We start from the raw sequence: 25360 nt of genomic DNA, 5'->3' as shown, positions 1-25360 counted from the left end.
CTGATCGCTACTAAGCAATAATAGAATTTCTTGTGGCTAACAATTTCTTTCCCGGTTTGTTGGTCCTAGAAATATATAATTTGACACACATATATCAGCATTATTTTGCATATACAATAATATGAATAGAAGTGAATAAAAAGTTGCTACTGTTTTCTTCCTTCTTTTTAATTAATTAATGATCCTTGATCATTCTAGGTTCATTTGCTTTCTTTCTCTCTGATTGACAAAATTTCCTCTATGCATATACATTAAGTTCTATGTATTTAACTGTATAAAAGAAGTGTCAGCCTAAGATTCGAAACTAATTATAGTGTATAATAAATATCGTCACTGCCATGTGTTCGCTGAAAAAGAAAACATTGTATTGCCACAGGTACCATGGCAGTGAATGTGGCAGTGATTAATACACTCGACAATACAAGATAGCTTAAACGTTAATAAGCTAGATACACCGTCGTTATTATATTACCTTACGCATGGAAAAAAAGAAAAACGGGACGTATACGAAATAGAATACAATAATAGTTTTAAGTTAGTTGATTGATTAATGTACAGCCATTATAATGGAATTCATAAATATAACTGACTATTAACATCGAGAAATAAACGTTAATTCAGCATAGGAAACATAAATACGATTGTAAATATCGTCAAGATATTAATACATAAATTCATTTGAAGGAAATCAACAAAATAAGTATTACAGAAAATTCATCGAACTATCTCTTTTTCTCTGATTCTCGTTTCCAGGAAATCTTAATTTTAATTATTAGTCATAATTAGTCCTTGCATCTTGTGCTATTTTTCCAATCTCCGAATGATGTCCGTTTTTTTTTCTTTTTTTTTTTTTTTATTGCGTCCATAATATCCCCTACACAATTCCTAAATATCTCTGTATTTATCTATCACTCTATGTACGACAATTCTATATAGAACGAGTCGCATACGATAAACGTGCGTATGCACAAGACAGGTACAATTCTTCATGTACTGAACATTTAATACTTTGTCCAAGTTTTACATCTTTATATTAAGCTGATCTTTCTCCCTCGTTATGATCGCACGTATAACTCCAAATGAAACATTAATTCCTCAGATAGATGGAGAAATTCGTATAATAGCTGTAACGTGTGTATATCTATATCTTGATGTGCAAGCGAAAGAAACGTATTGAACTTCGTATAACAAAAAGGGAAGTACACTTGCTAAAACGTGCAAAAGTTGCATACATGAAACATTGCATCTCGGAGAAATATCAACATTTTATATAGACAAAAACTCGTCTGTATAGTGAAGGCAATAGTGTAAATCACAATCATTTGTTCATTTTTTTTTTTTTTGTTCAGTTTCTCTACAGCAGAACATGTTTCCGAACTGCGTTCTAAAAAAATTGACTAAATTATTGTTGCTTCATTGCTGCGTTTTCTTCTAACAACGGTACAAGATCGCCACACGAGAAATTGCAAAGAGAGAAGATAACGTATAGAGAAACGAGAAATGCTATAAAAATGCATCGTATATCGTTCACAAGATACACTAGAGAGAATTACATAACTGCATTAATATGTTACTAATATATAACCAGTGTATGTTTCCAGTTCTGAAAGTTTTTCGAACACCTTTAAATATCCTTTTGCACTGCCTTTATTTTTTGTTTCTTTTGTGCAAATTTCGTCGAAAGCTTAGACATTTAGATGGCCATGAACAATACACGTATGCGTTATTTGTTCGTTAAGTACCATGTTTCTCATACAACTAGCAACAAAGCTACAAGGAAGTTTGCTCGGCGCATACGTTGAGGATCTTCAATAAAATTTACTGACGCTGAAGCTTGCGAATTTGCTCTTCCAGCTCTTTCACGCGTAACTGGCTATTCGCGAGCTGCCTTCGTACCAATCGTAACTCGTCAGTCTGACGAGCAAATGCTAATCTTAATTCAGCCTCGTTGTTAGGAATGTCTACATTCTCCAAGACCTTATTATCGTTCAGTGGCGCGGAAATGATATTTTTCTGCAAAACACGTTAATTAGCCTAATCTATGAAGGAGATAAAGACTTGAAAGAAACGGTAGTTCTACCTGTAGCACAACATTGCCGAATTTTTGTTGCAACTGTTGGAACTTGGTGCTTTGATTGCTAGAAGTCTTTTGGCTTTTCTCTGACATATCGTGAAACTCGATGGGCCTGTAATCTGGTACAGTCTCGGTAGACAAAAAGGCGAATTTCTTCTTATTATTTAAATCGGTTGTCGGTGGAAGTTGCGGTGGCTTGTACACTCGTGGCTTGTGCGTGGTAATGCTACCACCTGTTAACAATTAAAATAATAGAATAGAGTAACAAGTAACGGAGGAGAAAAAGATAATAAAATATGTTGTAAAGTTCAATAGTTTTACCGGTTTTCAGGGAGATTAAAATCGGTGGATTATTCATGCCACTTATCCAATCCCTGGCTGATAAAGCTGGACAGGTACCTACAGTGTCAGGATATAGATCTTCTTGAAATTGGTCGCTCTAAAAAGTGAAAGTATTTGGTAATTACACCGTGCCAAATTACGCTGGTTTCATTTAATTTTCTACATTTCTGTGCATTCACCTTTCGAGGAACTATCATGGATATCGGCTCGCACATTCCTCGAGTCGCGTGCAATTTATAAAATCTAAATACTTCGCAGATGGCTGTGTTTACGCCCCTCTTTGGCATTATACCTAATCCTCTTTGGGGATTTCCAGAGATGAATTGACTGAGGTAATGCATCCAGGGTGCCTCGTTTACTACTTCATAGTATCGAATATTACCATCACCCTACAATAAGAAAAGTATAAAATATTCATTCATATTCAACGTATACACTGTCCACCATAAGGATCAAGACATCTGCTACTATAGTATAAATTTCACTGTTTTTAGTTTCTAGTTATTTTATTATAAATTTGTTGTTTCGTTCAAATAGAATGAAATATCTGTTAGAATTTTCTAATAAATGTAACAAGCAGGTATCTTAATACTTGTAACTGACAATGTAACAATTTTTGAACATAATCTGTTACCTTTCCCGCCAGATACACCATATTGGTGTCATTATCATAATATGGAAATACTACTCCACTGGAGGAATCAATAGTTTCACATATCAATGGTACGTTCAAATCATGCTGACTCCAAATGGCATACTGTCTGTCGGAGTGACGACTGAAGCCAGTCGTAAGAAGACGTCCAGAGCTACCAAGGAAAACCACTTTGCTAGCTTTTGTTCCGGCATGGCAGACTCCTTCCTGTTCAACGGACAATCAATAGAAATATTTATTTGAGTAAATTTCAAGAAAACGATAATCACATGATATGCAAACGTGATCGGTGGATACATACAGAAACTACGATGCCAGATCTTGGCTCGAAAACCCTCAATTTTTTATCCTTGCACGTTGTCGCCAGCAAGCTGCCGTCACGATTCAACGATATACTATAAATGACGTCAGGATGCCTATCGATGACATTGACAGCCTCTCCTTTATTTATGTCCCATACGATAACAAGGTGATCGAAGCCGGCGCTGAAAAGCACGTTCTCAGCAACAGGATGCCATTCTATGTACGCGACACGACGTTTGTGCCCTTGCAACTCAACTAGCCACTCGGTCAGATTTCGTGATATACCACCGTCAGGAATGTGCCACAGTTTTATCTGAAATTACGATTATCAGTAAGAAGAATATCGCAAAGTACCGATAGGCTGCTTACAAAATCATTAAAACGTTATATCTTTGAAATACCTAAAGAATTTTCATTCGATACTTCTACGTAATTATTTAGATTCGCAAAAGGCTCAAAGCAAAGGAAATTTCACAATTTCAATTTAAAAAAGCCAGAACAAACAAGATATGGATAATTTCTGAATTAAGATCGTAAACACAGATTACTAAGTAAACCCTATTTTGCTATCTTTTACGTCGTCTTTTATAGATAACAGAAACAATGTATCTTGCAAGTAGTACAAAGTGTTGAGTTGTAGCTTTATACAATTTTAGCATCGTATCGTCTAGATGCTGAATAGCAGACCGGAAGGTCGATGCCACACGGTCTATGATTCAGTCGCTTATGGTAGTAATTTGTCACGGCGACAGGCCACCAGTTGGCAAAGATTTCGTTTTCCATTAGAAAATTCTTACTTCGTAGAAAGCTGAATTTTACAAGAAATATTGTAACTGTACATATATGATCTACTTCTTTATCAGTCCGTACAATTTTATCTAATAGTGAATACCTAACACTGTACCAGTAATCTTTGATCAATAAATATCGCCAACTATTTTAAGCAACGGTACATAAAACTAGGAATACGATCGTACAGTGCAGTCGTCGGAACAGGAAGCGATGATGTTATCGTTAAACGGATTCCACTTGATGTCCAGAACCGGTCCAGTGTGTCCAGTCACTCTACTAGCGTTAAAATCCAGCCTACCAGTCTGAAAGATAAAAAGAGGAAACATTCAACCATAATAAGTCATTAATTAAACGATCGAACAATCTTATTCAATAAATCATTCGCATGCATCTTTATCTCTATGAGTTTCAACTTCTTCGACTATTCATCAAGAAGAACTTTGTTTTAAATAGCATTCGATATGCACGCTATTTGTATCGATGCACGCTGCATATATGTTATATACATTTATAGCTTGGTCTTAAATTTTACTTGGAAAGTTATGCTTCTGGTATAATCATAACAGCGCTAATGAAATCTGAGAATTCAACTGGTAACCGTAATTAGACAGCGGATTTTTATGCAAATTTACATTTTTGGAAATATAATCAAACAGGTAGAACCTCGGTAGAAGATTGTTTTATCTACCAAGTGTTTTATAGAAGGCACTATACTTTGGATATTTCATATATTTCTGCATGTTGTGTGCATATTGTAGAACTTTGCTCTTTCCTATAAAAATCCGCAGTCTACACACAACGTGTTTGTAAAAGGCGTCTATAGACGTTGGAATACTTTCGTGAGCAGATATATATTCCTTTCAACTTTTCTTATGTAAATTTCTCTATGAATTTTTCAAGCGACACGTATATGGATGCTTGCTTATTATTGCTCATTTGGTAACTTGGAATTTTCCAAAGAACCCGATACTTTTGAGCAATAGTATACAATTGAACAGTCGGTCGATCATTATGAAACAGCTTCATCGATGTACGTACTATCAGGCAAAGTTAGTTCGTCTGGAAAGAACAGCGAATCGATAACTCGATAAACAAGAAAGATAACTCACGCGATCGAGCGGCAAAACTAGAAATGCTCCGCCGCCAGCCACTTCCGTTACGATGGCCAGGAACTTGGGATTCACTGCGCAGAATTGCGAGTCGTGGGCGTTCTTCGTGATCTTGATATTGTCGTAGCATTTCTCCCGTTTTGCTGGTACGCCGTACACGTGGCGAAATTTGCTGCTTCGAACGCCACGGAACCACGACTGGAAAAAATGAACGTGGAATTAGCATCGGTGAAAAAAAGAGAAGAAAAAAATTAGCGGAACAGATGAAAGTTTGCGATAACGCTAGGAATTGAAATATTGTCCTGGATCTTGGATATGGGTGGAAGCGTGAAAATATTATGAAGAGTTTATAAACTAAGTATCAGGGATTAGGATTATTTAGATGATACGAGTCTTTGAAGAGTTAATATTTATTTAGGATAAAACTCGAGGTTTTTAATGAACTCTATTCTGTTTTTGCTGTGACTTCAGAATTCTTTTCTTCAACCTTCTTTTTTTTTGTAATACCTCGCAATATCGAAAGCCCTGTTCTTTCGACTACCCTTCTAATTTTCAGAAGAATATTATTCCTGCAATTAGAGAGCTTATGAAACAACGAATAAAGGAATAAAGAGCAGAGAATCGCAAGAGGACTGTAGTGGAATATACAAAAAGGTTGTTCAAGAGGACATTTTTAATTGCAAATCTCTCTCAGTTCTCAAGTAGAAGCCGATAATACAACGTGTAAAGTTACTTTGCTACGTTGTTGATAGGTCGATGAACTTAAGACGAGAATAACCATCCTTCCAAGCAGATCTTGCAGCTAACCTTGAGGTGTCTGAGTGTCTTCTTCCGAGGACCAATCCCTTCCAATTTTTAACAGCCGTTCCAAACGATCTTCTTAAAATTTGTTCGAACTCTAAGCTAATTGAGGGACATAGTACAAGCAGCCGTTTGTTCGTACAAAAAGACGAGAAAAATACAGGGAACGATATACGACGTCTGTGTTCATTTAGAAGACTTCGTAATGACTCTCCAGACGTTTATGTTCAGCAGAATATTATTCCATTGGAGTTCAATTTTACTCGCAGTCTTCTCGACTGAACATGTCCGTTGTAAATGGCACGGAACAGTTGGAAAGGTCTGTGGTGTCGTTTTTGATTTATAATTCAAGATTTTGTCATTTACATCGTTTGTTTTTCTTATCTTCTCGGTTAAAGAAGATGAAAGATTTCCTAACCGCTTTGTTCAATTTCTAGCTAACTAATTCTTCTTGCAAAACTGAAGCTGAGAGATGGTGATCCTGATGATCAGAAGCGTGTGTCTAGGATGTTACTCGAGACAATTGATGGAGGATGAAACGTTGAAGAAACTATTTATCCGGGAGTATTTTTACCGAAGATTGAACCAAAGGAATCGCTTGTTAACCGCGTAAGGAGGATCGTTATTAACGGTGCAGCTGAACCAATTACTTTTGAGCAACGTGCACAGCGTTAAATGGAGATCGACGCGGTCCTCTCTGATCGTTGCAGTTCGTCGTTAACGTTTGCACCAACGATTACTCGCAGCAAGGTCAATAGCACGACGAGCGGAACGTGTTTACGCGTTCCTGAGACTCTCTCCACTCAGAAACCGTGAAGAAGAAAGTTTCGTGGTCCGAATGTTCTACCAATCCATCGTTCGATGTTTCTGTTATCGTTATCGAATTCTTCGGTTCCTATCAAGTCTATGCAACAAAGATTCTTAGTTTCCGAAAACAGTTTTCTTTCTAAAGTATCTTCAAATCAACTCTGAACTGTTACCGTGAAATTCTGTAAGTCCTAGAGTACTGTAAAATCACCAGTATTGTCATAATTTTGCTGTGAAATGAAATACGACTCTACCTGTGTAATCTTCTATTAAGTGTTGTATAGTCATTGTAATGTGTAAGTTCAGATATAAATCTTTCTAAAGTATCTTCAAATCAACTCTGAACTGTTACCGTGAAATTCTATAAGTCCCAGAGTATTGTAGAACCACCAGTATTGTCATAATTTTGCTGTGAAATGAAATACGACTCTAACTACCTGTGTAATCTTCTATTAAGCGTTGTATACTCATTGTAATTTGTAAGTTCAGATATAAATCTTTCTAAAGTATCTTCAAATCAACTCTGAACTGTTACCATGAAATTCTATAAGTCCTAGAGTACTGTAGAATCACCAGTATTGTCATAATTTTGCTGTGAAATGAAATAGGACTCTAACTACCTGTGTAATCTTCTATTAAGCGTTGTATACTCATTGTAATTTGTAAGTTCAGATATAAATCTTTCTAAAGTATCTTCAAATCAACTCTGAACTGTTACCATGAAATTCTATAAGTCCCAAAGTACTGTAGAATCACCAGTATTGTCATAATTTCGCTGTGAAATGAAATACGACTCTAACTACCTGTGTAATCTTCTATTAAGCGTTGTATAGTCATTGTAATTTGTAAGTTCAGGTCTAAATCTTCCAGTAGAGTATCTTCAAATTTTACCATGGAGTTAAGTTACTTCTACACGCCAGAAAAATGTTTGTCGTTTTTGATGGATTAATGAAAGATATTACGGTTCCTTTTGAGGATTCTAGGAAAGACCTGAGAAGCTATAACGTATCTCGCGAATTAAATCTATCGGACTTTAGATTATGAATTCTTAATCTCTAGATCGATCTTGTTTTTCAGTTCCTCTTCGAATGAATAAGATTTCTTCCTCGGAAAGAAAGAGGTTTGTCCGAAAGATTCTTCTTTATTTTAGTCGAAGAAATTTCCTATTAATTCTTTAGTTATTCTCTTTTCCTTATTTCTCGGAAGTAAAACAGTTTCGAAAGATTCCACTGTCACCCATGAATGAACGCTAATACCATTGATCGTTAAATCTTGGCCTTGAATTTATCAGCTCTTCGCTTATCTCCTACGAAAGATACTGAACTTTATTAGCGAATCATTGATATATCGACATGCCGTATAGGATAACGTTATTAAATAGGATGAATTTCTAATTTCAACGTTGTTTGACCAGTAATGGAGATATCAATCTCTATGTTAAATATATTCTGACGTCTGAATCTCGTTTGTGCCCGCATAAAATCACCGCGATGTGAAATCTTCGGAGTTGGTCGCGCGTGGTGCGCGTGGCGAGCAACGTAGCGCGGCGAGACAGAGCAAATTATGCCACTTTTTCTTGCAATGGCGAAGAAAATACTCATCGAACGAACTCGCGTTTCGGTCCCTGCGAAATTCTAACCGTAGGCCGTAATTAACGGTACGTGTTTGCGTTATTTTTTCCACGCTTTTATACACGTCATTACGATCGTAACTCGTACGGATCTTCTTCATATAAAAGGTATAAAAGATGATAACCGAAGTATCAGTAGGAATCAGTAAGTAGGAAGATACCGAAGACTATGACGAATCTCTGTCGCTTTTCGTCTTCGTCTACGTCGCTATTATAATTCCGAAGTTAAAATTTCATGTCGTTTTTCAATGTATACGCGCACGTCGCTACGATTGTATCGCATCGAGGAGACTAAAAAGGTACTGAACGAAGAAGGATGTTCCATAGACTGAAGAAGAGACGAAGAGTTTAGACGATCGTATAGTACCAAGGGCAACAAAAGATCGTTTTGATAATTCTTTTGTACGTTCGGAAAGCGTGTAAGGCTACACTTTTGCGTGGGTTTACGTCATTTTTACACGCGTCATGCGACGATCATGCTGCGTCAATAATAATAAAAACGTCTCTGCACCACTTTTTCTCATTTTATTGTTACACGTCAACGCGATCGTTTTACGAATGTAGGAGTATGGTCGCCGCTTTTGATTAAGAAATTTCAGGAATAAGGAATTAAGAAATCGTGAAACGTTCAAGGCCTTCTATATCATACGATTTAACGATTTCTTATTTTGCTGGTATAAGCTCGTATAAGCTGGTTATTGTTAGGTGTGCGTTTCACCTTGCTTTTGAAAAACGCACTGAATCATGTTTGTTGAGTGATGGATTTAATATGATTAATAGAATAGGATAACGATTGATAGAATAGGTTAGCGAAATCTCTAAATCGGAGTCCGATAGGAACGCGAATATGTCCAGTAGTCATAGCCTTCATAAAGAACGATTAGATGCCATCGGTTATTTTCACAGATTCGCAGAATTCAGAATCACCAGGATCTTTGGATTAAAACCTAATACAAACAGATCTGTTGGCACGATCTTCGCTGTAAGTTATCAGCTTTGCACATTAATTGTATAGAATTTAATGTATAGAATTTGTATATCATCTGCGTTCGTGATTCACGAAATTCTACGTTCTCCAGCTTTGGTGTGAAAAGAAGAAACGTTTCGAGAAAGCAAATGCAAGTGTAGAAGCTTTATCGTAAATTATTTGCTCCTGAGATCGCTTTAACTTGGAACGGCAAATATTCGAGGACAGAGATGGAAAAAGGTGAAATAAGAGTTTCGAGAAACTAATCGGTATCGTAAGCTTCGATAAATAAGGCGAACGATAGAAAATCGAAAGACGATTGGTGTGTTTGCGAAGGAAAGACGCGAACGATCGACCGTATCATATGATCTTCAATGTAATTGGAAATCATTTGTCACCCGTGGTTCTGCTATTCGCGAGTAATAATTCTGTGACACGCTAACGCCAATTAGGGTCACACGAGCGCTATACGCGCGTGCGATACTAATCGCAGCTGCCTGGTGCTATCAAAATGTTACGACTTTCCTGAAATGTTCAAAATATACAATGAAATTGCAAAATCATACACCTATATCCATCAAACGAAACGAGATACATTATGATACAAAATTGCAATCCTCCACTCGATCATGCAAATATCGTAGAGCTCCATTTGTCGGAATGAAATTTTGGTTAGCGCTTGATAAAATCTTTCCAGATAGACTTTTTTAAATAACGAATGCAACGGTACTGTTGTACAAACTACGACAGACGAAGAATATATTACAAGTTGTTTCGTCTGAGAGTACATAAAATAACACGTGAAATTTTCACTGGCAAGGTTCATAGTACAACCGATCGAAGGAAGAATATCTTTGAACAGGAATCGTAGAGTATTAGCTGCGATAATTATATATGCTTCTTTGACATTTTATCTTCTTTGAGTTTAGACGTGTTGCAAACCCTGGCAACGAAGTTACATAGAAACATAAATCAAGCATAATTCTCATAACGTAACTGCAATTATAGCGGGAGCAATTTTTTGAAATTTCCGAACATTGGTAAATCCGTATGTTATTTCGATGATTCCAAAAAAATGACAACGATTCAACGATCTGTTTTGCCTTGGAACGTAGCGTTCGATTACTCTCGAAAGTTAACGTTCGAATATCTAAGAAACTATATATATATATATGGTAGAAGAAATCGTCGAATTATTCTATAAATGTTCGATCTTTATAGAATTCCGATAAACGAAGCTCTCTGATTAATAAATAAAAAAAACTTGTATGCGCGTGAAAAATGTAAAACAGCTTCAAACCAGATGGAAAATAAAAGGAAAAAGTAATTGAACACGAGTATGTACATGTGTATAGTGCATCGTGCGGAAAGAGTACGAAAATATCTCAATTCGTTGTGCCATTTCTTCTACCTTTCACTCGCAGCAGCTTCGAGAGGCTACGGTACAAAATAGAGATGAACTGTGCTGTTGGTTTGTCGTAGACGTTGTACAAATTTCGTACATTTCGTTGTACAGATCTCGTACATTTCGTTGTACAGATCTCGTACAGTTCGTTGTATAAATACGTTTAAAAAATAATCGAACGTGTTCTCGGTAGTTGGATGTCTGATAACTGTAAAGTCTAAAGTACCATCGATTGATAAGTCGTAGGCGAATTTACGAACAAATCAATCTAGAACAGAAGACAGTCCGAATTACTTTAAATTACTCTCGTCCAAATACGAGTTCTTATTTAGTGCAATTATTTAAAGTAGATCGACGATTAATTTATTCGAACAATGCAAAAGAAGAAATATATTCATTCCAAAAAATTGTTAAATCATATCTGTTCAAACGTACGACCACTTTTATGCATCACCGTGTGCTTCTGCTTTGGTGCTATTCATTACGCATTAGCAATTGAAGAAAAATGACAACGTTAGTAAACAACAGATCAGGTGGAACAGTAACACGACACTTGTACTCGTTTTTCATTGATCATTATGGCTGAGAAGACAGCAAGCAGCTTGACACGCTAAGTTTGTAAAACTATGTTTCTTCTTCTGCGTTCTAGATTCACTTCTCGTGGTATCGACCTGCGAATAAGGGTCTCGAATAAATAGTACTTGCGTTCTTAGAGCTTCGACATGTCCAATATTATGCGAAGTTAACGTGACACGATATAGCGGTAGATACTAATGGTTCGTGCGGCTATCGTACTTTCAAGGAACGATGTGTATCTTAAAAAAGATTCTTCTAAAAAAAAAAAAGAATTCAATAGAGATCGTAACAGATATTTAGAACTTCAAGATTCGTTAGAAAGCGAGGGAAAATTCGTTTTCTTCGTTAATTAGTATTTCACTTTCATTGATAGTTTGTCGTTTATAAATATCGCTGTTTATAAATTTTTCGCCTGAAGCAAATATTCTGAGAGGAAAGTAGTCTTTAAAGTATGAAGAGATATATTTCGAACGAAATAACTCGCGTTCTAACAAAGTACGAACACGCGAAACATCTCATTCATAGATGCAAGAAGCTGAACCAAACAGAAGATCCGATTCAGAAGGTAGGATTCAAAGGATTAATTTTAATATTTGAATTAATAATTTAGAATTCAAAGCTTTAAATTAAAAAAATCTCAGGAAATTCGGTATCTATAAGGTTCGATGTTGTAACATGTCGAAGTAACATCGAACTACCGTAGAACGCTCGTGTTCAGCAAGTGGAAACATAAAGGAAAGAAAGATCGATCGCGAAACACCGAAAGCACTCACCTGTTTATCGTTGGTCATTTCTGATACTAATCAGACCTCAGGCAGCCGGTACACGTGCGCGGTGAGACGATGGTCGCCGACAGTGCACAACAGGAACGTAGTAATTGAACAAGCCAGGACCCATGCATGCGAAGTAGGAGAGGATATTCAACTAGTTGGAAACTCGCGGTCGCTGTGCAAACGGCGTCAAGATTTTCTCGCTTTACTGGAAGAAACAAAAAGGGAACCACACGAGGCCCGTCTAATTACGAGATCATCGAATCAAACGCGCGAGTCGTTAAGAGGCCACCGAGTCGTAACGATGTATCTCGTCTATGTACTTCTTTTCTCTAATAATTTCTTCTTCTCTTTATTCTCTTTCTCTTCTATTCGCGGTGAAATTAAGTATTCGTAACATATTTCGAAGCGTGACGAAGAATCATCATGAAGAGTCGATAAGATACAATACTCGATTACTATCAAACTCAAGGCTGGTTTACGCTTAATGTATAATAATGGTAACGAACGTTTTTCATTTACATTTCAACGCATTTACATTCTTGTGGAATGATGGAGAATATTTTTGGCCGATTAAATAACAATAGATAAAAAAGAGAATTTGCGCTCTTGCTTGATAAAACTATGCGAATAATTTTTTAATGTTTTGTTTGAAATATCCTCGCGCGTAAGCTTCGAGGGAAACCAAGATTCTTCCAACTATTCCTCGATTTGAAAATCATTAAACGATCATCAGGTAATGTTGTCTCCAGTTCTCGCGTTCGTTCACATAAATTGCCCAAATCAAATTCACTTTATGCATCCATTTTTACATTAAGCATTCGTCTGAAGTAATTTGAATTCAAGTTACTTAAGCTGAAACGAGTCGAATTTAACGAGACTTTAAGGTGACTGTAATTGAGTATTTCGCTCTATAGTCGAGTGGAAGAAATTAATTCTTCCAATGAGTCACTGCAAACGAGGGAAAACAAAAGTTATGTGGATGCAGAAATAATGCAGTCTTTTCTATGTTGCGGATTGTAATTGTGTAACCGTTTGATTTTTTTCACTCAAGTAATCTCTTTGTGCTGATTTAATCAAGGTTGAAACGTGAGAAATTAATCGGTTCTTGAAGAAATGCGCTATCCTAAGAATCTCCAAGGATAAACAGCGATGTTTGATGTTGATCACGCGCAAGATGAATATTCAATGGCCGCATTAGGAACTACATAATTTCATCGCGGGAATAACTTTTCGAATTACGCCTCCGCTTGAGTCACGCTTCGAAATCAATGTCGTCTCTGCGATGTTTGGTAGGGGAAGGATGAGCCAAGGAATTGTCGACAAAGACGATCTTATGCTTTTTCACGACGCTCCTACCGGGTTGATGCAAAAATAACGATCCTCTTCAAACCTCCATTACGCTATCGCAATTAAAAAAACTTCTAAAAAAAGACACTTGTCCCAATTTTCTAAGAATCGTACTGCGCAAGATACGCGAGTCTCGCATTGAGACACGATGTTACGAGATAATGAAAAATAAAAGAAAATATATACCGGAAGCGACGAATGAAAGAAAATAGAAAGTATTAATCCTTTCGCTATGATAATCTTGCAACTAATAAAAGCTCCAAGTTTCCGATAACCCGATCATCATGTACACCCATTGAGTCAATTTCGACTCGATTTAAAGAACATTTGAAAGAATTGTTAATAATACGGTCGATCTTTCGTTTCAATGCTACGTTAAACACTCTGAAATATTAAAAAAAGTTTCGCTTATTAATATTCGCACGAACATTTAGATACTTTGTATAATCAATTGAAATTATATTGCAAATATTTATGCAAATCTTATTTTCCAATTCTGTAAAATATATTTCACATTTGCTATTTTATCTCTTGGTTATATCTATGCACGTTATTATACATTTTTCCATATTTACATTCGTTAATGCATAAAAATCTACGACCTAATTACACTGTAATCAATATGAACGAACGTAAAAATGATTCTATGCTACAGAAAACGTAGACTTCTAACATATGATGACTCCATATTTTACACACGTATACGGTATATTATAGCGAAAGGATTGAAAGGATTCTATTTTTTTTCTCTTTTTTTTTTTTAACGAGTGAGGAACAAAGGAACTGCCGTTATTTCTGTACCAACCTAATACTTGAGCGGTCGTGGCAACAACCTATTCTTTCCCGTACGTCTCAGCCTCGAGGAAGAAAGAAGAAGCGGTATAACAGAAGAGGAGAAAAAAAAGGCACGCGTTCGTAACGTTACTTGGTCGCGGTTAATGCGCACTTCTCACGATCGTGACTTTTGAACAGGCTCGATAAGCGGTAACTACTCTCGACGATCGATGATATTCGATAGATCCGACGAATCACCCCTTTTTTTTATTGTCGTTATCGTGTGGCAGTGACGCGCGCTTCGACGGTAGCCTCTGACTTCCGCTGTCCGGTTTGCTCGAATGAGAGAAGAAGAAGAAAAGGAAAAAAGAACCGACGACTCCCGTGGCGTAATTTCCATCCACCCGCATGTGTTTTAATCGTATTTAACTCTGCTACCATCCTCAAGCCTTCGTGTCCCGATCTCCTTTTAGTTTTAACAAACAGAAAGACTTTTGAATAAAACCCCTTTATCTTATAATGTGGAATCACACTCGCGGTGTAATTGTTAAATTCCATATGATGCGCGATTACTTTTACCGTAAAGAATTATGAAACGAACATAGATTAAATATTGTAAATTAAATGAGATGCAGATTCTATTTGTATCAAAGTTCTGTTTTAATTCCTGCTTTTACTTTATGTTGAGAAGCTTTCAAGAAAGAGAGTCTATAAATATATATAATAGATTTGTTTCAAACATGTTTCAAACAATGATACTAAAATAATAAATAATCAACGTTAGCCTACTATATATAAATCATAAGACAAGGGGTTAACAACGATTTTTTTTTTTATTATTGATTATTGATTATTAGAATAGGAGAATATGATTGGGTTCAGAATGAGCCAAAGAAAGTAGCAGTGTTAGAAGAGAATAGGTGCGTAGGTAGCTGAAAAATAAAGAGCGTCTCAAAGATCTATCGCGCAACTTGTGTTTCGCCTTTTATTTTATCACGTACGTGTATCTTTTGTTCCTTATATCTTTATCTATTTACGTAGTTGCTTGATTGTCCTCAACTAGCGTATCTCCTTTTCATTTTTTAGATGCACACAAAAGACTCTGAGATTCGTCATTTAAGTTCTTGGAACGTTGATTCATCTATCAATATTATAGTGTACTATTGTGAATAAACCTTTCTGCACATCTTTCTCTTTCCATTGCTATCCATCTTCAACCCTTCTAAATACAAACTTCTTAGAACTGTTTAAAATTGTCTCTGATTCACTGATTAGCGTCGATAACTAATTAGGACCAATCAACGAAATAATCATTAATAGATCAACTATTATTTTATTTACTGCTCGAATTCTTCTAAAAATTCTGTCGAAAAGATCTCGAATATTTTCACTATCGATCTAGTAATATTTCCAAATATTTCTAAAGCTCTTGAATTTTGTTACAATGATATAGAAAAAAAAAAAGTACAACTATGCAAATATACGCGTTTTCGAATAAAACAAACTAATACGATATTAATACTAACCTTACCCGGCCCGACCAAACGACCTGTTTCAAAATGTAATTTAATTTATCGTTAACTTCAGGTAAATTTTTCTATTAAGAAAAATTGAGAAGTTGATTAATCGGATAATATAAGAATTTACATAAAGTTAGATGAACGAGAGAAATAACAATGAATATGTACAATTTTAAATTACATTTTGAAACCGGTCGTTTGGCTGGACCTGGTAAGGTTAAGCGTTAATATGAGATTCGAGTTACCACGAAATAAAAAATAAATAGTACACAACATGAAAATCGATTTAACTTGTATTATATCCCTGAGCGATTAAAATGAAAAAGACATACGCTTAGATTTGAACAATTCGCACGCATCGTGAATAGAAGAACGACGGGCAATTCGAGTGCGCAGTCACGCAACGTAGATTCATTGAGACGAGGCCCGGCGCGAAAGAAGCGGCGCGTGTTATACCTACGATCGTGTCGGAGTTCCAGGCGCGCGCGTTAGATCGCGAAAGTCGCCGAGGCAGCACTGACTCCTAGCCACGGTTTTATAGCGGCCACCAGCCGAGTATATCACGTGGCACGCGCTTGTCGTTGCGTGTTTTAATGCAGCAACGTGACGTTTCGTACGATCGCATATGTTGTCACGCGTTGTCACTGCTCCGTTGTTCTTGCTAAACCTCTCTATGTAACTGTAGCGCGTGGGTGATTGCGAATCGAAAGAGAGAGAGAGAGAGAAACACACAGACAGATAGACAGGAAACATAGGATGTGCTCTAAAACACTTCAATCAACTTTGAATATGTACACATATGTACACATAATAAAATATTTAAATATTATATGGGATTTGTATTTATTGATCTCAGTTTGAAGAATTGAGAGGAAAGTTAGGATTCAGCCTCAACTTCGCTGTGTAACCTGTTTCTTGTCAAATCGAAATCGTAATTTGTATCACGGAGGTGACTATATTACGAGGCAAGGGATTAGAATTAAAGATCATGATGAATTAAGTCTTTTATACATGTTATATTTTATTCTATGTATGTATTAACATATATTTCATATATAAGTGAAGGAGTTGAGTCTACTAACCTAACAACTTCAAGACTTACCAAGACTTTCAACAGTTTTAAGTACCGAATCACGTTCAAAGTGATTCGAACTTGCATAGTGTTTCGAAATTGACGTCATTAAGGACACACGTTGAGACGCGGGCTTAACCTAACAATAGCTATGGATCCATGCATAGAACATGCAATTAGCGTGCTATTGCATCAGATATAAGGAAAGAGCCAGGTACACTTGGTATCTGCCTGATACACGATACTAATGGGATGCAATAAAGTCGGCGAAAGCATAAAAAAGTACAGATTTAATGGAGATAATTGGGATCAGGTGGGAATTGGGGTGGCAGATTGCGAGTTTCGATTGCGTCAGACACGTGTTTAGATGTGGCGTATAACTAATATCGTATAGAGTAGAATATTCGATCGAGAAAGTAATATCGAAAGTTTCAGTTCGATAATTTCGATGGAAAACCTAACCTTCGAACTCTCATAGGTTAGATTATGATGCAATACTGGAAAATTTGTTAATTTGCTTGTATTATAAAATAATTGAAAATTGAAGGGTTAAATTCAGTTCAAATTCGTAGAAGTATTAGTCGCAAATTTGAAATCAGAAAATCTCGATCTCGAAACTCGGAGACAGGCAATCGAATCGTTCGAACGCTCGAATATCGATTCGATTCGATATTCGAGAACTCGCAATTTGTTCTCTTTTATTTGCCGAACAAATGTTTAAATCTAATACGTTCTACTCAATTAATTATTTACGTTTCAACTTACTTGCTAAATTGTTATGATCAGTTATTATAAAGTTAATGAACAACATCCTTAAAAAGTGGAACTGGCTCTTATCCCCCATCGTGAACGCTAATCAATAGCAATTTCCTTAAATCAAGTCGAACGGTAAAGTAGAACGCTTTAAATGCTTCTTGATTTACAAACAAAGGTTAACGACATACTTTATGGATTACGTGACCAGTACACAATGCTCGTTAGTACTTGTAAATCGGATCGATGCCGCTGGTATCGATAATAAACTTCATTTAAGTTAAGTAGGTTTTATAATTCAAAGACACATTAGGGCCAATAATTCTAAAATAAGAAACCTTACATATTAATACATGAACATGCATATTAATTCAAATGAATTAAAAAAATTTTTCAGAGTCATTGATAATCGACCCACTTAGTCTTACTTCAGCCACGAAAAAAACGTATCGTGTATTACGTCAGCGACTGCTAATGTGTTAATGGTAATATAAAACCGATTATGAAAAACAGATGAAACGTTACTTAGTTGCTTTGAAGCTCAAACAAAGACGTAACAATTACACTTAACACAATTTCAGGAGCATGCATTGACATAAACTGACATAAACGGGGATAAAAAACATTTGATGCAAAAAATCTTACTTTTCCGTTTGGCTTGTAGCACGCTCTGACGTCTACCATATTGTTCAATAATGTATGAGTGTCATCCGCGGCGTCCAGGCCCAATTTCTCCACCAATTCCTCCCTCGTGCGTATCATTTCCCAATTCGCGATATTATATCCCATAGAAGCTTTCGTTTTGTATTGTCCACCTCCGACACCGTATCTCCAACTGATAATCTGTTTATCAACGCCTCTTCGTTCACTCGTAAGTACTTTATTACCACCTATTTACCAAGTATTTCCCAAATCCGTTGTTATAGGCCGTCCGTCTACCTAAACGCCAAACAAGAACATTCACAGAACGTGATGGACAATTACAAACCACGTGCGATCCCTTCCGTCCTACACAAATTTCGTAATCCACTCACTGAGACCGGTCACACATGGATACGACGTATCGATTTGACGTGCGTGCAACATGTAAACACGAGAGCACGCCACTCGACTGCTCCGTCTCCGCGATACCACAAATCAAACGAATATCATACGTTCCCATTAAACCACGTTCGTTTTATACGATCAGCGAATTACACGTTCTTAGCGTATAAATGCAGAGGACTGCTGCGTCGTTGAGTACTCATTTGCTCGTGAGTAGAAAGCGCAACCTTTTTGCAGTAGTGCTTCGCTAAATGGCTACGAGCTATTTGGGAGCTATTTGATCAATTATCGAAAGATATTTCTAATTGTATGAAATTTTGATATCTGACAAATTTGATTATGACATTGGTTTATTATACAAATATTCTATCGTTAAATGTAGCGAGGTTATAAATTAAGATTAGTAGTATCAATGGTTTATATGAGAAATATTGGAAGACATAAAAAAAGTACTTAATGGAAGAGAAAGGAATGGAAAAAAACGTTCCAATCCCTAAAAATCTATAAATTTCTATGAAAAATTGAAAATCTCTAGTATTAACGTATTGAAGCGTTGAATGGGTACACCGATTGATCTAGTCGCGCCTAGGGACGTACGCATCTTCCAAGTACGCAGGCACCCGTGTAAGTTTTTCGAAATTTACGAAAATTACGATTTATCATAGAATTGAAACTTTACAACATAAATTAGAAATATATAATGTAATCGTTCTCCTTCGCAAGACGAAATTTTTTTTTAAATATACCGCAAAGGAAGAAATAGTTCTGAATTGCTATCGTACGGCCCTGGCCAAGGCTCTGAGTCCTTATCTCTCTCAAAACATCTCGGACTATTTGTTTCGATTCTTAAAACATGTAAATTTTAACACCTGACTAATTTTAAGATCTCACTATATCTCTTCCACTGATAGTAACATCAGAAGCTCACTCCACAATGTCAAAACTGGCGGGGATAGCGACGGCCACTTAACGAAGCAAAATTCTGGTCAATTAACGCCACATTACAATACTCAATATATCCATATTTAACACATTTGTTTATAACAGACGTATATGACATTAGGGGCTCACTTCACGAACACAATTTGAAGAACTGGAGGGGATAGCGACGGACAATTAACGAAGCAAACTGCGGCCAGTTAACGCGACACTACTGTACTCGCCGACTGCGCGCCTTATTGTGTATCCTTCTCACCTCTTGGGTCTCGGAGGAAGGGGGCGACGAGCACGCTCTACAGGCTATCCAAAAAGTCGAGTACCGGCATTAATATTTATTTTCAAGCCGACAGGAACAGGTGAAAATGAATTAGTGAAAAGATCGAACGTATTTTGTTACTTTCGATTCAAGGTATACCAATTTGTATACTTTAATTTTTTTAATATAGTAGGAAGACTTTTGTGATTCTTTTTATGTAAGTACGCGAGTTATCGACTATCGACACTGTATACCGATTGTATGATAATCAAATGTCTTTGTAGGTTTGTATTATCTCTTGTAGAAAATGAATTTGCTTTGCGGCAAAGGAAGAGAGCGTGTCACGGAACGGCTTTAAAGTTTGCGGTCAGTGTGCACACGATCATGTAGAAACGCAATCGGTTTAATCTGATGTAACACTTGCCAGGCGTCACTCACCATTTCATCCGTCTAACGCCGATTTACATATCGATTTTGGAGCGTGCTGCGAGCACGCCGTGATGGAAGGCGGTCCGCTCGAGAAACGGTGTACGTAAGACAGCCGAATGGTCACTGGATTTAAATAAATCGAACAATATGAATGAAAATCACATGAACGTATTCTTAACTATACATTAATCCATATGCATACGTGTGAATTACAGGAAATATCGAATATTTCACAGTTTAAAGAATAAATTTTATAAATTTTATTCACAGATTTTAGTTGAATTTACAGAAACAATTTTATAAAAAACAAAGAACACTGGTTAATATTAATTGATTTTCTTCCAAACAAGAAAGCGATCTAAGAAAAAATGGGAAAGACCTTAATCTACTCTGAAAGCTATCTACTGCTACTTCATATTGACGTACAGCTATCGAGTTGCTATTTTGCATTTATAGTCTGTCCAACGAAACGGAGCAGTAAACGTAAACAAAATATGATTGCTGCGGCTGCAACTATTGGCTGCCGACTAGTAATATTCGAATGTCACTACCTCGCCTCAAGTTTATTGCCTTGTCTCATTGGACAGATTATATATCCTGTCCAGCAAGTAGAGTCTGAACAAGAGAGGTAAATAAAACCACGTGACCGAACTCTAGGGGAAACAATATGGTCGAATTTGCAATATATTATTATATATATATATAATGAAATTGCAAACTACTATTTCGAATATTTTTTAATACTTTAACATTAATCGTACCATCTCGGCATTCTCTATAAAAAGGTATTAAACTATTTATATCGAAACACTATTGTTTTAGCAGATATATTAACTTTAGTTTCTCAAATTTAACGTATGAAAGACAAGGAAAGATACGAAGCGGTATTCTTTTGTTTCTCTTTGTCTTCCATACGTTAAATGTGACAAGTTAAAATTAAAATATCTGCTAAATTAATATAATTTTACATAAATAAGTTAATACCTTTTTTTATTATATTATAATATATTATATTATTATATTATCTGTATTTAGATTTTTTAACAAGAAAACTTTAGTTTCTCTATGAAAAGAGACCTTTATGTTTCCGTTTCCAGTTAAACGAAACCCCATGTATATGAAATTTTATATAAATTTACTTAAAATACTTAAATATACAAAATTAAATAACTAATTGCTATATTAATAATTAGATGAAGCATAAAGATATTAAGCAATAACCACATTAGCTTACTATCGATTCCGTACTTCCTGTAATACGTTTCGGTAGTAAGTATATATATAGTATGTTTATGTATGTACCCACGTTTGTTCTCCATATTAGAAAAATGGCAACTATAAGTGTAGGATGCGGCGACTTTTTAGAATTTCAGGTATTTTTTTAAGTAAATGAAAGTATTGTGTAAAATGTATTATTTCAAATTATGTACTTCAATTGTTTTAATTACATATATTAAATTGTATATAGATTTCTGGAAAATGATAATATACTGCAAACATGATTAAGGTTATGTAGTAGTTTACATAATAATTCATCTAGTAAATGATATTTAAGAAATGAAAGACCTTCTAAAATTCTCTAAACAATTTGTAAATAAGCAATTTGATATATAAGTTATAAAGCGGACTTTAAAATTTTAATAAGTGAATAGATATCCTTGTACATCTGAGCTAATATGAAATAATAATTGATACATTATATCTGTAAAACTTGATAATAAAAAAAATGATTAAAAGATCTATATCGAAATTAATTATTTTGCAGTATTACTTTTGTATGTGTCATTTCCAAATTCATCTTTTTTTTATTTTACAATACTGAATGTTCTTGTTCCAGGATGCATTGAAAAAGATGCGACAACTTGATGACAAAATCATTTATATGCTAAATGCTATACTTCCAACAGAATCATTTAAAGGACAAAGTGATCCTACTGCAAAATGTAAAGATTTATATGAACAAATTCAAACAGGTCATAAATCAAGGGAATTAGCTATTACAAGTTGTTTAAATGCATCCAAAGAAAAAGTGAACCAATTAAAAGCTGAAAGAGATAATGGCAATGACAGTCCTCAACTTCTTAAAGCATTAAGAAAAGAACAAAATACTTTACGCTTACTGCAATCAGAATTAAACATAGAAGAAGTTGTAAAAGACCATACAGTTGAGGTTTATTATAAGAAATGCCGTGGTTTTTATAAGCTACCGACTGATATAGAAATTTAATATTGTTATTGATTTTGAAAATACTTTGGCCACAACCTTTTTATATGATTGTAAATTTAATTACAAATATATTTAAATGTAAATATATTTAGTTACCGCATTTATGCAAATAAATAAACAGCAATAAACAAAAGAGGTTTACGATAGTAATAACTATATCTTATTATATTTTTTATATTATTTATTAATAAGTTAAATGTAGGATATACACATATGTCCGATATAATAGAAAAACCTTGTTTATTTATTATTATATCAGTGTTTATTATCAATGTTTATTTTATCACACACTATCATTATCACTGAGTATTGAGTATTAGTTTACCAACATTTTGAAACTAATCTCATTTATATCTGTTACAAAAATAAATTTCTTGAATTATTAAAGTAATATACAACCCTCATTTTATATAACTTAGACATCTCAAATGATATTACAAAGCAGTATTTCATAGATCAATAGATCGATAATCATATTAATTAATACAGCAAAATAGTAACAAAGAAAAGGGCAAATCGAAAAAGTATTTCGAACATGAATTTAAATACTACAAAAAAGAAAAAAAATACTTTTTTTCATATATACATATATAACTAAGGTATATTTATTATTAAAAGTAGGTAAAACACTATTGTTCTCTCTCAGCTTTTTCACCTGCTTCTTTTCTACCTTTTTCTTTTATTTCCATATACCATTTCATCCTTTCTGTTGCTATATTTTTTCCAGATGCAACATCTCTTTTTCCAATCATTACAGCTGAGAAACAGATAATTATTGCAAGAAGCATCATAACAAAGCATATACGAATCCTTGCCTTAGTGTGTGCATGCTGGATACATTGATAACTAGTAAAGTAATCAAAACACATAATATTTAATATATATAGTATTTAAGCAAGTGAAATTATTTTTTATATTGCATTAAGAAATGGAATTTATTTTTATCCTCTGGTACTTGTAATTTTTATTTTAATAGAAGTTTGTGTTCTCAACTAACTTACGAGACATAATCTGGAACTTGATCCAGACTAGGATACCGTTTGACCCAAACTAATATTCTTTTATCAATATTAGATAGAGCAACCATAGGTGGTCCTAAAGTGCCACAATTTTTCATATATTTTGGATAAAATTAAGAACATTAATAAAAATATGTATGATATACCTGTTACAAAATCAACTTGTTCCTTTTGACCCGTAGATTGTGATGTTTCAGTAGTTTTAGATTTCTCACTAACAGATTTATTTTCATTTCTTACAAAAGTTGAATGTAATTGCCTTATTCTTAATAATTTAAATTGCCTGATCAATCTTGTACAGAACATTCTACAACAATAAATACTATTTATAGTTTATTTATATTAAATATTACATCTTTAATTCATAAAACTATAACATATATTAATAAATTTAATTAATTAAATATAAATATAATAAAGTATAAACATTACAATGTGTAAATGCTAAAAAATACTATTCAAGTACTAATATAAAATAATATTTATATTTTCACACATTCTGCTAATTTAATTTAAAAAATATTGTTTATTGTATATTACGAAATTTATTAGGGATTTAGAAAATCAAGAATACTTCAAAATATATTTTATAAATGTATTAAATACTTGTACATTTTCTTAAACGCAATTTTTATAGGTTACATATCTATAAATAAATTGTATTTTAAAACAGACTAACTATATTTCAAAAGTAACATTTTAACCTTGCTTAATTATATTACAAAATTAATTAATTGAATATTTGTATTTTGTTATCTTATATCATTATACGTAGTGATTAACTCAATTTATTCGTTTATACAATTTTTTAATTTACTGACTATCACAGTCCAGAAAAATTGATCATTTAACTTACTTTTAACGACTTATGTTCATGAGCTGACTAATCCTTCCTGTTAATCGCTTAGGTACTACTAACTTAAAGCACAGTAGGAATATCATGGATATAGGAACACACTCACATATATACACATATATACGACTGTTAAGATTTGTATGCATGTCATATATGTATGTATTTTATATAAATAATTTTTATGGTTAAACTTTTAATCATAATTAATAAAAACATATTCGAATTTATTATATATTATTTATGGAAAGATGTAATGATTTGGTAAATAAAGGAAATAAAAAAATAGATGTTCTCCATACCAAGATAAGTACATATATAAATAATTTCATTCCTTTTTTAGTTAAATAGTTTGGAAAAAGTAGGCTGACCTTTACTTCAAGGGACCGAAAATTATTGATTATTTTATTTGCAATTTTGTAGTTTCCGATTCGTAGAATTCGAAAATGTAAGTTTCAAGTTGCGGAACTCAGTGGTTCAAAAGTTATGATTATGTAAAACAGGGCATTTTAAGGGTATTTTACAAGTTGTTTTGATGCCATATTACCTCCATTGCAGTCCATGGAGTCACTAATTGCACGTAAGTGGCAGTCACTTTGGCGGGTTAAGTCAAATGCATTTTTATATGTTTTATATATATATATATATTGCATATTTGGTCTTTCACTCTGACTCAATGCCTCAAGGCCTGCAAATAATAGCTTTCCTAATGCGTTCGGAGTATTCATTTATGCTTTTTTTTATCGCTACATTTCCTTTCGTTTTATTTTCTTCTTTATTGCTTTTTTGTAGTCTTTTCCGTTTCATTTTTTATTTCTTTTCATTCTGTGAAGGTACATAGAACAATCAATCACAGTGTGGGATTTGTAAGTAAACTTGAGAATGGTTTTTGTTTA

General features: G+C 34.5%; 3 protein-coding genes and 2 long non-coding RNA genes across 17 annotated transcripts in view; 3 read left to right on the top strand and 2 right to left on the bottom strand.

Moving 5' to 3' along the window:
• Positions 1-1661: 1661 nt before the first annotated feature.
• Positions 1662-20759, bottom strand: LOC139990172 (coronin-2B). 9 transcript variants are annotated; one of them, XM_072009203.1, is made up of 11 exons: positions 20745-20759; positions 20375-20488; positions 18343-18636; positions 5273-5470; positions 4349-4465; positions 3370-3684; positions 3051-3275; positions 2596-2805; positions 2396-2513; positions 2081-2307; positions 1662-2013 (listed from the first exon to the last, which is right to left on the bottom strand). In XM_072009203.1, the coding sequence occupies exons 3-11, from the start codon at positions 18484-18486 to the stop codon at positions 1819-1821; spliced, it is 1749 nt and encodes a 582-aa protein (XP_071865304.1). In that variant the 5' UTR covers positions 18487-18636; positions 20375-20488; positions 20745-20759; the 3' UTR covers positions 1662-1818. The 9 variants fall into 9 exon arrangements, with proteins under 9 accessions (XP_071865304.1, XP_071865307.1, XP_071865305.1 ...); XM_072009206.1 differs by lacking the exons at positions 20375-20488; positions 20745-20759 and adding an exon at positions 19937-20071; XM_072009204.1 differs by lacking the exons at positions 20375-20488; positions 20745-20759 and adding an exon at positions 19813-19934.
• On the top strand, positions 5770-8322 carry LOC139990221 (uncharacterized). Its single transcript, XR_011800521.1, has 2 exons — positions 5770-6392; positions 6511-8322. It is a non-coding gene; the product is annotated as an uncharacterized lncRNA (long non-coding RNA).
• LOC139990216 (uncharacterized) lies at positions 19953-20523 on the top strand. Its single transcript, XR_011800515.1, has 2 exons — positions 19953-20089; positions 20221-20523. It is a non-coding gene; the product is annotated as an uncharacterized lncRNA (long non-coding RNA).
• Positions 20760-21072: 313 nt separating the features above from the next.
• Ccdc58 (Coiled-coil domain-containing 58) lies at positions 21073-22672 on the top strand. 4 transcript variants are annotated; one of them, XM_072009419.1, is made up of 2 exons: positions 21073-21150; positions 22203-22672. In XM_072009419.1, exon 2 carries the CDS (start codon positions 22218-22220, stop codon positions 22590-22592), a length of 375 nt encoding a protein of 124 aa, XP_071865520.1. In that variant the 5' UTR covers positions 21073-21150; positions 22203-22217; the 3' UTR covers positions 22593-22672. The 4 variants fall into 4 exon arrangements, with proteins under 4 accessions (XP_071865520.1, XP_071865517.1, XP_071865518.1 ...); XM_072009416.1 differs by lacking the exon at positions 21073-21150 and adding an exon at positions 21600-21738; XM_072009417.1 differs by lacking the exon at positions 21073-21150 and adding an exon at positions 21755-21872.
• Positions 22673-22831: 159 nt separating this feature from the next.
• LOC139990287 (UPF0389 protein CG9231) overlaps positions 22832-25360 on the bottom strand; it is a 72793-nt gene continuing 70264 nt past the window's right edge. Inside the window, exons 2-5 of one of the 2 annotated variants that reach the window (XM_072009421.1) lie at positions 24468-24495; positions 23758-23918; positions 23594-23687; positions 22832-23438 (exon numbers count right to left, since the gene is read on the bottom strand). In XM_072009421.1, coding sequence (XP_071865522.1) covers positions 23222-23438; positions 23594-23687; positions 23758-23917 — 471 coding nt within the window. In that variant the 5' untranslated portion in view covers position 23918; positions 24468-24495 and the 3' untranslated portion in view covers positions 22832-23221. The remainder of the gene's footprint in view (positions 23439-23593; positions 23688-23757; positions 23919-24467; positions 24496-25360) is intronic. The other variant, XM_072009422.1, reaches the window with a different exon arrangement.

Source organism: Bombus fervidus, chromosome 8 (genome assembly GCF_041682495.2).
Source record: "Bombus fervidus isolate BK054 chromosome 8, iyBomFerv1, whole genome shotgun sequence".
Lineage (NCBI taxonomy): Eukaryota > Metazoa > Arthropoda > Insecta > Hymenoptera > Apidae > Bombus > Bombus fervidus.
The sequence above is the reverse complement of the archived record's forward strand: the minus strand, read 5'-3'. Positions and strand labels throughout refer to the sequence as shown.